This window comes from Carassius auratus, chromosome 8, assembly GCF_003368295.1.
Source record: "Carassius auratus strain Wakin chromosome 8, ASM336829v1, whole genome shotgun sequence".
Lineage (NCBI taxonomy): Eukaryota > Metazoa > Chordata > Actinopteri > Cypriniformes > Cyprinidae > Carassius > Carassius auratus.
Window position 1 is genome coordinate 19,231,135 of NC_039250.1, and position 18,037 is coordinate 19,249,171.

An 18,037-nucleotide genomic window follows, 5' to 3' on the forward strand; every position below is an offset into this window, starting at 1 on the left:
TCCGAGTAGTTTTGAGATATTGAGCTTAAAAGTTTTTGTGTTCCATTCGACTGTGTAGATAGAACCTTATTTTTGTTTTTTTTTTATATAAAAAGTCCCATAATGTACACAAAATTAAAAAATCTGTCACATAATGGAAATACGTTGACACAGAATAAGAACATGTGAATAACTCAATAACTCAAAAATGTCAGATAGCACCAAAGAGGACGAATTTTGAATTACCACTATGGCTTCATAAAAAATCTAAATACAAATTTTTATACCAAAATAAATAATGCTCATTTTATGAGCATCTAAAATAATAATAATAATAATAATAAAAAAAAAAACTATATTAAATTATAATTTAAAACAAAAGATGGAATATTTTCAATTGCAATGCTGATAGTGCTTGGTTAATTTTCTCATATTAACAAAAAATTGTTTCTCAGGTCCGTAACCATCTGTACACAGTAAAGGCGTATCCTGACTTCACTCTGGACTCCCGCTTTGCTCGACAGGCTGAGGAAATCGCAGATGCTATTGAAAACAATCAAACTCGTCAAGCAACATATCTGTCAGAGAAACTCATTCTTGATTATGGCACCCATGTCATCACAAGTGTTGATGCTGGTGCCACTTTGGTGCAAGAGGACTATTTAAAAATGTCTTATGTCTCTAACAGTCAGTCAGACACGTCTTCTGTTTCTGCATCCGCAGGAGTTAACTTTTTTGACAAGGTTAAATTTGATATCGGTGGCAATACATCCCAAGGAACCTCTCAAACCAGTGGTTATCAGGGTAATATCACATATTCGTTAATTCAGAGCCATGGAGGTGCTTTATTCTACCCAGGCATCACTCTGCAGAAGTGGCAAGAGAGTACACTTAATAATCTGGTGGCTATTGACCGCTCCGGTCTGCCGATTCACTATTTTCTGAATCCAACAACATTCCCAGACCTCCCAGTACCAACATTAAATAAAATAGCTTCATCAGTTCGTAATGCTGCAGAGCAATACTATAAAGTAAATACCATTCCAGGTTGTGTAAATCCAGATTCAAAAAATTTCAACTTTCAAGCAAATGTAGATGATGCATCCTGCGAGGGTCCAGTCACCAATCTTAGCTTTGGTGGCATTTATCAACGATGCACTCCTCTGACATCAGATGGAAATGCTATTTGTGATGAAACAGCACAGAAAAACCCAGCTACTGGTGATTATTCTTGTCCTCAGCAGTACACCACCACCCTGTTACGCTCTGAGACAGTAGAACGAGGTTATAATCATTATGAATGCCACAGCCGCTGTCGTGAATGTGGTTTCTTATGGTTGTCTACTTGTTGTGACCAAACATGTGGTGATGCTTACCGTGTCCGTCGTGCAAAAGTTGAAACTTACTGGTGTTCCTCAACTCAGAAAGCCCCCGAGTACTCTGGATATCTGTTTGGAGGTCTATTTAGACCAGGAATGCAAAACCCATTGACCAAATCTAATAGCTGTCCTCCAAACTACTTTGCCCAACACTTTTTGTCTAATGGCATGATGGTTTGTATGAGCAATGATTATGAGGCCGGAACAAGATTCTCTGTGCCTTTTGGTGGTTTCTTCAGCTGCCAATCTGGCAACCCTCTTGCAAAGGGTCAATCTCGCTGTCCACCTCAGTTCAGCCAACATCTCGCTGCAGTTAGTGATGGCTGTCAGATATTGTACTGTGTCCAGTCCGGTGTGTTCACTGGTGGCCAGTTAATGCCTATCCGCCTCCCACCATTCACAAGACCACCCATGGTCAGCATGATTGCAACAAACACTGTAGCTGTAATGACAGAAGGTGATCGTTCTTGGGTGAGGGTTGGAGAAACTAAGATGTGGAGACTGGCAAAGCCTGGTGAAATTAATCAAATGGCACCAATGTTTGACACATCATCTTCTCAGATGTCTGGAGGAGAAAAGGCTGGTGTAGCCATTGGGGTAATGGTCCTGGTTGCTCTTGTGATTGCAGGAGCAGTGTTCATGAAAAGGAGAAAGAGGTTTTCCGCCACCAGTTTGGTACAAGGGTACGAAGAGATTCATAGCGAGGGTGAAAACGAGAGCATTGTAGAGATTCAGAGAGAACCACCGAATGAGAATTCAAATGAAAACCCCACTCAACCCTTACTATCATAAAAATCTTTTTAAGATAACTGTTCAGAGATTTACAGTTATGATTTATAATGTTATAATGAATATAATTAGACAGAAATAGTTGGCAGCAGCAGTAACATTTACAGCAGTTATACTAGTTGTGATATCAATCATTAACCATTCTTTAAAGGCAACTTTTTAAATTAAAATGTTTAACTATTAAAACTAACAATCCAAGCAATGGAAGAAATGTATATATAAAACCTGATTGTGGCGAGTGGGGCGGGGCCGAGAGGCGTGGGAACGAGGAGTGAGGCCAGGTGTAGTGATTGGAGATGAGCTACACCTGAGCCCCACCGCTAGTATCGAGTCCCACGTAGGAGATGGAAGGATATAAAACTGGAGTGACGACCGTGAAGGACGAGAGAGGACCAGGCCTGGGACATTATTTTATGTGTTTGCTTTTATTTGTGCGCGTCAGTCGCCGTGAGGGGCTGACGCGCTGTTGTGTTTATTTTGGATATTAAAATGAGTTTTGATTGTGCGCCGGTTCCCGCCTCCTTCTTCCCGATGAATATGGAGATTTGTTTATCATTACACTGATTTGTTTAATTAAAAGGACATAAATGTATAAACGTTCTGGGCTCTCATGTATAAACGTTGCGAATGCACAAAATAGGCATAGAAATGTGCGTACGCTGCTTTCCACACATGTATCCGGATTTATAAAAAATAAACTTGGTGTAAATATGTGTGCTCCCTACGGATGCCCTTGACTGTGTGTTCAAACTTTGTTTCCTGGAGTGAGAAAAGTAATGAAGTAAACAAGGATTTTAAACTGTTTTCATTTCGATATAGACATTTCATTAAATATTCTACTCTCATTAATGGAAATAAGCACTAAAATTAGCCTACATAAAATTATTACACAGAAGTTAAGCCCAAATTATATGAATTTAGACATATTTGTAGTGTATGAGCTTTATCACTTTTCCTGTGGCATGCTATGTTTTATTGACAGCAAGGAGTGCTATGATAATATTAAAACTAAACTGCACATTTCATGTTTTTATATTTTTATTTTTTGCAAGAACAATGATCATTGATGTGCACTTACTTCAATATTATGGCGGACAATGCTGGAGACGGTGGTCAAACCGTCCAATGTCTGGTTTGAATAGGTCCAATGATAATAGCTTACTGTACAACTGCAGCTGCAAGGAGGAGTTGATGGCATCAAGGCATCTTCACAACATTATAAAAAATAGAACTGTATTCGAAGGATTCAGCTAGAAAAATAGAAACAGAAAGATTTGTATATTTCCTTTTTAAAAATACTCAGTCAGTGAGGCACTGAATCAGACAATTGTATCTACACTTCAACAGACTCTGTTTCCACTAAAAAAATATATAAGATGTTCACCTTTTCAGAAAAACTGCAAACATTTAATTTGATTTGAAGTATTTAAAACAATTGAAATATTGTTTGGCCAGTGGGATAGAATGATGTCAGCTATAGTATTTTCTAAAACAGGCTATTTATCTGAGAATTACACCTTTTTGTTTTTATGAATTATATATATATATATATATTTATTCTAAAACATAGTGGATGATTTTGGCAATAAAAAATAATGTATTTAACGTCTTGTACCTCTGACGGTCTTGGATGGGAATATGCATGGAAATTATATGCAGAGGAGATTATGCATCATAAAATTAGGCGTTGTAAGCTTCAAATATGGTTATTTTGGGTAGAAGAAGGTGTGGAGATGCATGTACGCACAATCTTCCCCTCACTAGATTTATAAAGGGATTACTTGGCAGTCTATGGGACAGTCACAAGCCTCCCAGTTTTAAAACAAAATATCTTAAACTGTGTTCCGAAGATGAACTAAGCTTTTACGGGTTTGGTATTTCATGACAATGACAAAATTAAAATTTTAAGGTGGAGTAATCCTTTAAGTTCTTTCAGAACAAGTTTTCAAACACAGAGGGCAACCAAAACAAGAGAGTAGAAATGAACAGTGGATGTAATAGGCTACATTGTATGACCCCACAAAAAATAGGCTACAATTTATAAAACAGATATTGTTAAACACCAAAATATTATTGTTATAATAATAATAATAATTATTATTGCTTATTAAAATGTATTGCACACACTAGCTAACCTAATTTTTATACTACAGGACCGGAGTTGCCTATCCCTGATTTAAACCATCAACTTTGTACACAGCAAGTTGGACTACATAGTAGCAAAGCTTCATTTGAATGCCCGCTTTGTAAATCATTCACAGTTTTCTAGTTCTTCAAAAAAACACACCACATCTCAGAATTTTATAATCAGACACGCCATCCTTGAGTAAAAGTAACTTACATTTTACAGAAAACTGTAACTGAAATAGGCGAACGTCAAGATTTTCATCTTTTCATCATCGTTATTCATCTAAGAGCCATTTTTTTCAGTCATGTCTGGAAAGTGATGATAATGCTTTGGGATCAAACATAGTTCTTAGGGGGACAGACATAGGGGGACAGACGCTGCGAAGATATCGAGTGTAGTGGTTAAGGGCAGATAGCTATGGGGTTAGAATTGTTGCATTATTCCAAATAAATAGATTATTATCCATAAATAAATGTAACGAGATTCACAAAAATATATCAAATTCACAAATAAATGTAAAGAGTTTCACAAAAAAATATAAAACTCACAAATAAATAAAATGAGATTTGCAAATAAAAAAATATATATTTACAAATGTGTTTAATGTCACAAACACAACTCTACCTGGCATTTATTTGTGAACCGCTGTCTGTGCATTTGTAAATTACTGCACGCATTTGTGGATCGCTTCCTGTGCATTTGTGGATTTGAAACACTTCTAGCGTCGACGTGCAGATAAATCCACAAATAAGTGGACTCCACCCACCGTCTACTTAACCCAATCAGACAACGCCCATGTTGCACTGACCAATCGCAGCACGCTCTCTCTCCAACCAATCACGTTTTGCCTAACAACCAGGGCGGGATCAGACACATGAACGCGAGTCACTCGCTACAGTCTCTTCAACATGGCCGATCAAGAGGAGTAAAGACAGGTGAGTGATGCTAACACAGTAATTAACTGAAGTTTTACCAGGTTCTTGATATGTCATCATTTGTCATAACTAGTGAGGTAGTTTGACAATTTACACCATGATTTAATAAGTTATTATTTGCTCTCAAGCACCATTTCGAAGACTGTCGCATTTGTCTGCCACATACATCAAGGGTGTCTTAATTCTAAAATGGACCATTATTCATTGTGAGGTGTAAATTGTTGTAATTTCTTTACTTTTGAATTTCTTTACTTGTGGCCTACAAAATGCGACCTCCTTGAGGAAGCAGCCATCGAAACAGTCAGCGGATTTATTTTACATTTAGAATTACTGAATTAGTTTATTAGATTAAATAAACTATTACTTAATATTGAGTGCAAGATGAAGAATATGTGAAGCTGCGGGTAGATTCGATGTGCGCCTGTAGTAAGGTTGCCAACTGCCCTAATTATACAGATATACGTTTGGGGTAAGATCTTCCAGTGCATATTACATGAGACTCGGTTTTATTCTCCCTTGTCACCCCCCGCAGTGGCATCGTCTCAGATACTACGAGTATGTGTGAACTGAGGGTCATAAGCTGTTGTTACGTTACCTGTAATGCATGACATGTTAATTGAAATTAACTGTCGAAAAGAACCAGTTTTCGAAAAAAGAACCTGACTTCCCATCACTAGTGAAAAGTTGGCTTTCCTCATTATTATGTTCCCTTGTACAGTATTGTTCAAAATAATAGCAGTACAATGTGACTAACCAGAATAATCAAGGTTTTTCGTATATTATTTTATTGCTACGTGGCAAACAAGTTACCAGTAGGTTCAGTAGATTCTCAGAAAACAAATGAGACCCAGCATTCATGATATGCACGCTCTTAAGGCTGTGCAATTGGGCAATTAGTTGAATTAGTTGAAAGGGGCGTGTTCAAAAAAATAGCAGTGTGGCATTCAATCACTGAGGTCATCAATTTTGTGAAGAAACAGGTGTGAATCAGGTGGCCCCTATTTAAGGATGAAGCCAACACTTGTTGAACATGCATTTGAAAGCTGAGGAAAATGGGTCGTTCAAGACATTGTTCAGAAGAACAGCGTACTTTGATTAAAAAGTTGATTAGAGAGGGGAAAACCTATAAAGAGGTGCAAAAAATGATAGGCTGTTCAGCTAAAATGATCTCCAATGCCTTAAAATGGAGAGCAAAACCAGAGAGACGTGGAAGAAAACGGAAGACAACCATCAAAATGGATAGAAGAATAACCAGAATGGCAAAGGCTCAGCCAATGATCACCTCCAGAATGATCAAAGACAGTCTGGAGTTACCTGTAAGTACTGTGACAGTTAGAAGACGTCTGTGTGAAGCTAATCTATTTTCAAGAATCCCCCGCAAAGTCCCTCTGTTAAAAAAAAGGCATGTGCAGAAGAGGTTACAATTTGCCAAAGAACACATCAACTGGCCTAAAGAGAAATGGAGGAACATTTTGTGGACTGATGAGAGTAAAATTGTTCTTTTTGGGTCCAAGGGCCATAGGCAGTTTGTGAGACGACCCCCAAACTCTGAATTCAAGCCACAGTACACAGTGAAGACAGTGAAGCATGGAGGTGCAAGCATCATGATATGGGCATGTTTCTCCTACTATGGTGTTGGGCCTATTTATCGCATACCAGGGATCATGGATCAGTTTGCATATGTTAAAATACTTGAAGAGGTCATGTTGCCCTATGCTGAAGAGGACATGCCCTTGAAATGGTTGTTTCAACAAGACAATGACCCAAAACACACTAGTAAACGGGCAAAGTCTTGGTTCCAAACCAACAAAATTAATGTTATGGAGTGGCCAGCCCAATCTCCAGACCTTAATCCAATTGAGAACTTGTGGGGTGATATCAAAAATGCTGTTTCTGAAGCAAAACCAAGAAATGTGAATGAATTGTGGAATGTTGTTAAAGAATCGTGGAGTGGAATAACAGCTGAGAGGTGCCACAAGTTGGTTGACTCCATGCCACACAGATGTCAAGCAGTTTTAAAAAACTGTGGTCATACAACTAAATATTAGTTTAGTGATTCACAGGATTGCTAAATCCCAGAAAAAAAAAATGTTTGTACAAAATAGTTTTGAGTTTGTACAGTCAAAGGTAGACACTGCTATTTTTTTGAACACACCCCTTTCAACTAATTGCCCAATTGCACAGCCTTAAGAGTGTGCATATCATGAATGCTGGGTCTTGTTTGTTTTCTGACAATCTACTGAACCTACTGGTAACTTGTTTGCCACGTAGCAATACAAAATATACTAAAAACCTTGATTATTCTGGTTAGTCACATTGTACTGCTATTATTTTGAACAATACTGTATATAACTGGAACGGTTACTCCATGCACCTTTAAACTACAGTCTGTTCAGTTAAATATTTGGCTGCAGTTTGTGTTTACTTACTGTTTGTTCAGGGCCTTTCTGCACAAGGTGAAAGTGCTGCTCGGGCATTAGTGCAGATCATCGCCAGGGATCTGACACCAGGGCCAAGCCGCTCCACTAATTACTATTATATATAATGCTCATTACTGTAGTAACATCCAAAATAAAACTATAACGTTATTTGTAATTTAACTAGCGTTTCCCAGTTTTCTACCTCTCTTCTGTTTTCTGAACCCATTCGTCCGTCTGTTTTATTAATTTTTTTTTTTTTAAGGTAATTAAATGACCACTTGGTCATGTAGCATGTTACATTTTAAAATATTGTTGGAATATTGGCTATCTGCTAAAAATAAAAAAATCTAAAGTACTGTGCTGTATTTATCAATTAGACTAATATTTCATTATGAACAAGGTTTATTGCATTGATCAAAATGTTCTGTGTTTGTTATTATGCATTTTAGGACAGTGAGACAGCAAATGACAGACTAATCCACTTTCTGAAGCTTGGATTACCCCAGGAAAACATCAGTAACATTTTAGGTGTCACTCATACAACTATCGTTCGTTGGATGAGAGAATGTGTTTGGCCAGAGAGAGAATCCAATAATTAACCCTGAGATAATTATTTCTTCTTACAATGCTTTATTGGTTTTGCTCTGTTAGATTAACCCCCCATATTTAAAATGATTTATTTGTTTACCTTTAGATGGAATATTCAGACTCAATGGCAGTTGAACAAGATGGTGGAGATGCTGACCATGTTCACTTTGCAGTCAACGTGCCTGTAATTCACAGGCCACAACTCACAAATGAGCAAATTGACCCACTGCAAGTGTCTGATTCTTTTGGAGTAGATGTATACCTCAAGACTCTCACATATGTACAGACTTTGATTGAATAAAGGGATATTTGAAGGTTTATTTCTGCTGCTCTAATTTTGACAGCAAGGTTGTAAATGTGTATATATAGTTGTATCTTAAGTAAAACTTGTGGAAACAACCTTTTAAGACATGTAAAATAATTAAATTTATTTTAAAATGTTATTGAAGTACTTTTTTTATTATTATTATTTGTACATAGAAAAAAAAATTACATAGAACCAGTGTCCAGAATTAAATGAGTCCAAATCCAGTGGAGGATGTGTTAGCACAAGCTTGCAATGTAGATGCAAAGTTATCCATTATGGTTATTTCAGCTGGTATCATCAGGGTCCTGCTGCAGGTAGAAGCCTTGAAGTATCTTCCATTCCAAACATTTACCTGGAGATTCTTGGATGGGACTTCCCATCCAGTCCAAAATGATGTAAGCTTTTGTAGCTGGTCTGTAGTAACTGTGTGGAAAAATAATCAGAAGATGCATACAAACAACTCTTAACATTTTATGGAAGGTTGTATGCATTAAAACTGTCAAACTGCAATGAGTCTTAGAATGAGAAGTTTGAAAAATACTTTTTACAGGATTTATATTGTAATTAAGCCATTTATAATACATATTAAAACAATAAATATCGCTAATTTGATTTGCAAAGTATTAATAAAAAATATAATCTTAAGAACATCTAAGTGTACTCAACTGTGCTCTTTTGAGACACCATAAACTAAAATGTGCTTTTAATATACTACCTCTATTTAAAACAATATGTATTTAGTTACCACTTGTAGTACAAGAAGTTCAGTTGGACTATAAGTGGTAACTAAATACATGTTATTAATACTTCCAATCATAGTAACCTGAACGACATACCAATTTTTCCTCAAATGTGCTTTATAATAAATTACAATAAATCTATGAACAGGCTGTGGTCATGTCATGCATTACAGGTAACGTAACAACAGCTTATGACCCTCAGTTCACACATACTCGTAGTATCTGAGACGATGCCACTGCGGGGGGTGACAAGGGGGAATAAAACCGAGTCTCATGTAATATGCACTGGAAGATCTTACCCCAAACGTATATCTGTATAATTAGGGCAGTTGGCAACCTTACTACAGGCGCACATCGAATCTACCCGCAGCTTCACATATTCTTCATCTTGCACTCAATATTAAGTAATAGTTTATTTAATCTAATAAACTAATTCAGTAATTCTAAATGTAAAATAAATCCGCTGACTGTTTCGATGGCTGCTTTCTCAAGGAGGTCGCATTTTGTAGGCCACAAGTAAAGAAATTCAAAAGTAAAGAAATTACAACAATTTACACCTCACAATGAATAATGGTCCATTTTAGAATTAAGACACCCTTGATGTATGTGGCAGACAAATGCGACAGTCTTCGAAATGGTGCTTGAGAGCAAATAATAACTTATTAAATCATGGTGTAAATTGTCAAACTACCTCACTAGTTATGACAAATGATGACATATCAAGAACCTGGTAAAACTTCAGTTAATTACTGTGTTAGCATCACTCACCTGTCTTTACTCCTCTTGATCGGCCATGTTGAAGAGACTGTAGCGAGTGACTCGCGTTCATGTGTCTGATCCCGCCCTGGTTGTTAGGCAAAACGTGATTGGTTGGAGAGAGAGCGTGCTGCGATTGGTCAGTGCAACATGGGCGTTGTCTGATTGGGTTAAGTAGACGGTGGGTGGAGTCCACTTATTTGTGGATTTATCTGCACGTCGACGCTAGAAGTGTTTCAAATCCACAAATGCACAGGAAGCGATCCACAAATGCGTGCAGTAATTTACAAATGCACAGACAGCGGTTCACAAATAAATGCCAGGTAGAGTTGTGTTTGTGACATTAAACACATTTGTAAATATATATTTTTTTATTTGCAAATCTCATTTTATTTATTTGTGAGTTTTATATTTTTTTGTGAAACTCTTTACATTTATTTGTGAATTTGATATATTTTTGTGAATCTCGTTACATTTATTTATGGATAATAATCTATTTATTTGGAATAATGCAACAATTCTAACCCCATAGATAGCCTACACAGAGCAACAGACAGGGAGCCGGATTTAAATGCAAGCATGTTAGTTAAGGTAGGAAGAAACTGCATTGTTGCAACATCGGTCCTCTCAGAGAAAGTCTTCTCAAAAACAGAAAAATAATCAAAGAACAAAGGAGAAATTGCATCAGCACATCCGAGTCTTTATTTATTACACATTGTCTTTATTTATTTCTTTGCTGTGGTTCGGTTTAATTGTTCAATTACAGTTTTATTAAAATTTTAAATAATAGTTTCTATATAAAAAAATTCAAATTAAAATAAAAAAAATAAGGCTTTTATGAAAACCCTGAATAAAGAATTGCTTACAAACACACAAATAATTCACAATCGCTAAGTTGGGCTAACATAGATGGCTCAGAGTGATACTAATTAAAGAGTCATTTGGGAGCCATAAGAGCCGGCTCTTCTAAGGGAGCCAAGCCAAAAGAGCCGAATCTCTGAAAAGATCTGAACTTCCCATCACTAGGCAACACTGTAATCAGTTCCTTAATAATTATTTTGAACAAATTGATTCGTTGATTTATTCATAATAAACAAAAACAATCCATTGATGACACTTACTGGCGTAATAACGTAACCGCATTGACTAGAAAATCCCAACTAACACCTTTCTGTTTGACATTAAAATCAATTTAATTAATCGTTTAATTAAAAAAAATGTAATTCAGGCATTTACATGGACTGTTTTTATGGTCAATTTTGTATTTTCCTCCATAAAATGTATATAATAAAATAAATACATGACAGTGTTTCCATATATTCAAAATCTTCTGACTTTCCCATGCAATGTGCTAATGAGTCGGCCTATGATTTTCATTTCACAATATCCATAGTCTTGCATACAAATGCAAGTAAAAAGGAATATCCTATATTTTTTATTCCCCATGTCCTAATGTTTTAATTTCTGCTCTGGAACAACAGAAAAAAGGCCCATGTAACAGGCCATGAGCCATCGGCTCATTCAATAATATATTTAAGGTATTTAATAAAATGTAGGTAATCAGTGTCATCAAATCTTAATCCGAAAACGTCAGTTATTTCAATGCTTCTTAACAACCAAAGATAAAGTCAGGACTAGTCTGTAGGGGCTGTATAAAGCAAACCAGTGTCTTACTTGCACAGTTTTGATGAATAATGACTGTTATCAAGGTAATGATAATTACAGTGATACAGACATTGTACATTAGGCATGTATGAGTTTATAATTGTTGATGCACAAACAAAACACATGAAAGGATTATGTTTTTAAATGAGCACATTTAAGTTTAATAGCTGCTCTCTCAATAATATTCAACAAAAAAAAAAAGTGGACTGGCTCAGATAACAGGATGAAAGTGTATTTGGCGAGCTGTCCGAGGAAAGACTCCGAGCTCGGGAATGGCCCGAACCTAGAGTACCCCCAAAAAGCAACTGAGCAAAGGACAGCCGCCAGACTTAGAACGCCCCCCAAAATAAGCACTGGGGACTGGCGGGGGCTAATTTTTGAGAAGTCAGCTGGTTGGCAGGCCGGAACTTATACATTGGAAGGGTATAGTCGCTACCGGCTGCTGGTACTGGACTACGTGGTTTGGGGCACCCGGTCGGAAGGGCTCCAGCGAATGCTCAATGGGAGCTGACAGCGTTGGAACGGCGAGTCCTACTAGCCGATGGGAAGGAGCACCGTGATTGTATAGCCTGACCAGGAGGGCCAAGTTGCCTTGACTGGAATAGGTCACGATGTTGGCGTACAGGCCCTACTAGCTGACAAGTCCCTGTTAATCAGAGTGCAAAGGGCAAATGGCTGACCGAGAGGGCCCATGAAGTCTCCGACTGGAGATCAAGACAGATAAAAAGGCTTTGGGCTGACCAACAAGGAGGATTCTTGTGACATCTGATGGGTGATCAATAAGCACAGTATTGGATGGATGAGACTCGCTTGCGGGCGGCAAGTATAGAACCCAAATGGGAGAACTCTCGCCGACGTCTGATGGGAGCACATGCATCAGAGAGGTAAGCCTCGACGGGCAGGGAGAGAGAAAAGGAAAACCCGACTGGGAGGGCTCTTGTGGCATCCGATGGGGTATCATACTCAGAACATCAAACGGGTAAGCCATGCCAGGCTGGGGGAAAAGATGTGATGAGAGCTGAGAGGGCTTAGAAAGCATTCGGCCTGATGTCTAGACTCATGGCAACAGACGGCTAAGCCTTGCCTAACGTCTAATGAAAAGGTAAAGTTGTGTGACCGGGAGACTCTGGCCGACGTCCGGAAGGGAGCACACGCATCGAATGGGTAAACTTCCCCAAACATAGAATGGAAACGTAAAGATTGTCTGGCCAGGAGGCTCTCGCCAACGTTTGACAGGAGCACACACATTGAACGGGTAAGCCTCACTGACCGTAGAAATGGAAAAGGCAAGGTTGCAAAGTTAGCCTAAAAATATATGTCTCATATGTATGTGTATACCCAATAGTTGCAAGAGGAAAGAAACTATTTTGTTTAATTTTGTATGGATAAGGAAAATGTGGAGGATCTTTGATCTTTGCCAAGATTATGAGAAAAAAAATAATGGTTGAATGTGGCTCAGCTCAACCTACAAAATTTACCACCAGAGGTCACTGCAGCACACACAGAGGGGTTTGACCTCAATCTCTCCAAAGGATTTTATATTATATTGTATCTTTAGATATGTATATATAGGGAGAGAGAGAGAGAGAGAGAGAGAGAGAATCCCACAGTTGGGATCACAACCATTTGACTACTTAAATATGGATTAAACTCCCTAAACAATATATACCATGTAAAAGAATAGATTCATAAGAATATATTCACAATAAAAATATTTATGCATTTCCTTGCCGCAAGTGTAGTAGGGAATGCATTATAGGCCTATCCATAGATCAATAACCAGACAGTTGTATGTGAATGCAAATGAATATATTCAAAAAGTAATTTAATAATGAATAAATAGAAAATAGAACAACACTGTAATAGTTTTACTGAATTGAATGAGCCTAAATGAATATAAGGCTTCTTGACTTGTGGATTGGTAATTCTGTCTTCATTCAATATCATATAACAGCTGACCTGCCAGTGGTTGGTTGGTTAAATATATATATATTATTAATTTAATTTTGTTAATATGTTAAATCAAAACCCCTAATGTGTGTGTGTGTACCTATATATATATATATATATATATATATATATATATATATATATATATATATATATATATATATATATTATATATATTTTTTAGCTATTTATGTGTATGCATAGAATTGCATTATCTGTACAAGCTTAATGCAAATCGAAGACAATTTTGTACAGGAAATGCTCAATATTGTATCAAAGTTATTTAAGTGTTTACATAATATATATTTGTAGAAACAAATCCTATTTCATCCACCCCCAATTGTCTTATGTGTTTAAATACTTTCACTGCTGTTGTAGGATAGTGTTGTAACTTATTTCATATATAAATATCTAATCTAATGTTGCATACTAAATTCTACGGTATCTCAATAATTAGATTTTTTGTAAAAAAAAAATTTGGTTCATAAACCAACTTGCACAATGATAACAACATTAAAACTGTTTCAAAATTACATTTCTGACACTTAATATGAAAACTTAATGCTTCCTGAAGTGCACGCCCCTTGTGACTGTAAGGCATTCATTCTAACTGCATTCTCACAGACACATCAGATGATCATGGAATCTACAACATTTTGCCTGATGCTGTGCTGTTTTATCAATGTCTGCAACTTTCATCCGATTATTCGTCCCAGTAATGGACTCAGTGAGTGTCGTAAAAAAACATCTCTCCCAGCACTGGAGGTTCTACCAGGAGGAGGCTGGGATAACCTGCGCAACATAGACATGGGCCGGGTGATGAATCTGAGTTATTCTCAGTGTCAGACCACAGAAGACGGAGTCTATCTCATTCCAGATGAAGTCTTTGTCATTCCACAGAAAGTGAGCGGAGTGGAAACAAACTCTGAGATCATTATGTCATGGCTGGAACCAAAAAGCTCAACTTCAAGCTCCATCAATGCAGATGCTTCCTTTCTTTCAGTGCTCAATGGAAAATTCTCAGAAGAAAACCGACGTATGAAAACCCACCAAGTGAGAGAGGATTCTGTAACAACACAGGTTCAGGTTTGTAGAAACTACTGTAACTATATTCATATTGCTGCTGTATTCTCCTTTATTCAAATAGGAATATTAATATGAAAATATTTAATCTTCATCACATATATATGTATTTTAGGTAGCCTACAATATAGATGTTTAATGTCACATTGTTCTCCTGTAGCACTTTGAATTTTTAGGTATATTTATCAATGTAACTTTGCTGTATGTTCCCATGTATTTTTTTTATTTATTTTTTTCACAAAACTATGTCTTGTACTTCTTTCAGGTCCGTAACCATCTGTACACAGTAAAGGCATATCCTGACTTCACTCTGGACTCCCGCTTTGCTCAACGGGCGAAGAAAATTGCAGATGCTATTGAAAACAATCAAACTCGTCAAGCAACATATCTGTCAGAGAAACTCATTCTTGATTATGGCACCCATGTCATCACAAGTGTTGATGCTGGTGCCATCTTGGTGCAAGAGGACTATTTAAAAAAGACTTTTTTTTCAAAAGATCAGTCAGATAAGTCTTCTGTTTCTGTAGCAGCAGGCTTAAACTTTTTTGACAAACTTAAATTTGATATTAGAAGCGAAGTATCCCAAGAAAATTCTGAACTGCAAAGTTATCAGGGTAACATTACATATTCTTTAACTGAGAGCCATGGAGGCGCTTTATTCTACCCAGGCATCACTCTGCAGAAGTGGCAAGAGAGTACACTTAATAATCTGGTGGCTATTGACCGCTCTGGTCTGCCAATTCACTATTTTCTGAATCCAACAACATTCCCAGACCTCCCTGCACCAACAGTAAATAAAATAGCTTTATCAGTTCGTAAGGCTGCAGAGCAATACTATAAAGTAAATACCATTCCAGGTTGTGTAAATCCAGGTTCCAAAAACTTTGACTTTCAGGCAAATATAGATGATGCATCTTGTGAGGGTCCAGTCACCAATCTTAGCTTTGGTGGCATTTACCAACAATGCACTCCATTAACTTCAGATGGAAATACCATCTGTGATAAGACAACACAGAAAAACCCAGCTACTGGTGATTATTCTTGCCCTCCACTTTACTATCCCACCTTATTACACACTGAAACAATAGAAAGAGGTTATAATAATTATGAGTGTTCCAGCGACTGTGACAATTGTGGTTTCTTATGGTTGTCTACTTGTTGTGACCAAACATGTGGTGATGCTTACCATGTCCGTCGTGCAAAAGTTGAAACTTACTGGTGTTCCTCATCTCAGAAAATCCCTGAGTTCTCTGGATATCTTTTTGGAGGTCTATTTGGACCAGGAATGCAAAATCCATTGACCAAATCTAATAGCTGTCCTCCAAACTACTTAACCCAACGTTTTTTGTCTAATGGCATGATGGTTTGTATGAGCACTGATTATAAGGCTGGAACAAGATTCTCTGTGCCTTTTGCTGGTTTCTTCAGCTGCCAATCTGGCAACCCTCTTGCAAAGAATCTATCTTGTTGTCCACCTCAGTTCAGCCAACATCTTGCTGCAGTTAGTGATGGCTGTCAGATATTGTACTGTGTCCAGTCCGTAGTGTTCACTAGTGGTGAGTTAATGCCTATCCGCCTCCCACCATTCACAAGACCACCACTGTTTGACATGATTGTGACAAACACTGTAGTTGTAATGACAGAAGGTCATCGTTCTTGGGTGAGAGTTGGAGAAACTGAGATGTGGAGACTGGCAAAGCCTGGTGAAATTAATCAAATAGCACCAAAGTTTGATGCATCATCTTCTTCTCAGATGTCTGGAGGAGAAAAAGCTGGTGTAGCCATTGGTGTAATGATTCTGGTTGTTCTTGTGATCGCAGTGTTTATAATGAAAAGGAGAAGGATGTCTTCTGCAGCGCTCTGAACTTGTTCAAGGAACAAAAACAGTAAACAATTTTTTTTTTTTTTTTTTTTTTTGCCAGGAATAGAAACTAAATCAAATTTAATAGTTCAGAACAGAAATGCTCATTTGAAATGGGCTTTAACATAACACTTTTTTATTGTTCTGTTTAGTATTGTAATTTTTTTATCAACCAATCATGAATACAAATAGTATGACCTATGCAAATGTGATGTTGGCTAATTGGCTTTTTTTTTTATATTTTTTTATATGAAATCATACTTTAAGCTTTGATCTTTTACAATTGACTATGCATTAAATTATGCTAAAGCATATTATAACATAAAATAGAATAAAATAATAATAAAATCAACTGTGTAACAGTAAAGGTTACACAACTTTAGCAAAACAGTTTTAATCTTATTTTGTGTTTACTGCAATGTATATTTGTATAAATATGTCTAGATACTTTGAAAAATAAAGTTGCTTTGAAATTAAGCTGGTAAAATGTTTTCAGTAATTAAGATGCAACAACATCATCCTAAAGGGGTCATATGACATTGCTAAAAAAAATTATGTTGTGTATTTTGTTTAATACAATGTGTTTATGAAGTTTAAGTAAAAAAATAAATCCACATTATTTTCCACATAATGTACATCATTGTTGCTTCTCTATGCCCCACCTTTCTGAAATGGTTGATTTTTACAAAGCTCATTGTTCTGAAAAGCGAGGTGTATGCTGATTGGCCAGCTATCCAGTGCATTTTGATTGGCCGAATACCTCAAGTGTGTGACGGAAATGTTACGCCCCTTACCATACTGTGATGTTGTGTCCTGATGAGACAAAAACAATAAAACCCATTATAAACAAGGCATTTTTTTTGCATCAAGTGGGGACATAATTATGGATTATAATGACTAATACTGTCTTTTTACACACTTTTTCACTTTTATCGTGCTGCATAAACATAAAACCATGTCTGCGTTTGTGATCAGAGAAACAGTAAACAACAAGCACTACTCTACAGTGCTCAAAACTTGCGATTGAACCTTACACTGTGTGGCAAGTTCTTTAAATATGAAAACGTACTTACCGACTGTGAGTCAGAAGCGCCAGACTGTCCTTGCAAAGTTGTAACTGCCCTACTTCATAGAAACAGACAGCGGCATTGTTACGGCATTGTTATAGGCTACTCTCCCAGGAAATAGTCCTCGTCCTCTGTAAAATGCACTGCACACATTTGAATATTTGGGTTGAACTGTTCTGGAACTGAGTTGTAAATACAACTTAACCTATGATTTCTAGTTGTGTCCTCTTTTGGGAGGCCACACAAAGTAGTTTCACTTTCACAGTGAAACACACAGCATCTCCACAACATGGTGGGAATGCCAACAAGAATAAAAGTTGTGCCTTTTTTTCTTTGGATGAACATTTGTGTGACGTTATGCTAATCTTCCCACATCATGACATAGACTTG

General features: G+C 37.0%; 1 protein-coding gene across 5 annotated transcripts in view; it reads left to right on the forward strand.

Moving 5' to 3' along the window:
* The window catches only part of LOC113107512 (macrophage-expressed gene 1 protein-like), a 28,710-nt gene extending 11,511 nt beyond the window's left edge, over window positions 1-17,199 (forward strand). For 2 of the 5 annotated variants that reach the window (XM_026270087.1, XM_026270088.1), the window contains 2 exons: window positions 14,402-14,722; window positions 14,985-17,199. In XM_026270087.1, the coding sequence (XP_026125872.1) occupies window positions 14,402-14,722; window positions 14,985-16,583 (1,920 nt within the window). In that variant the 3' untranslated portion in view covers window positions 16,584-17,199. Of the gene's footprint in view, window positions 1-434; window positions 2,457-14,401; window positions 14,723-14,984 lie in introns of those variants that run through there. The other 3 variants (XM_026270085.1, XM_026270086.1, XM_026270084.1) reach the window with 3 other exon arrangements.
* Window positions 17,200-18,037: the final 838 nt, after the last annotated feature.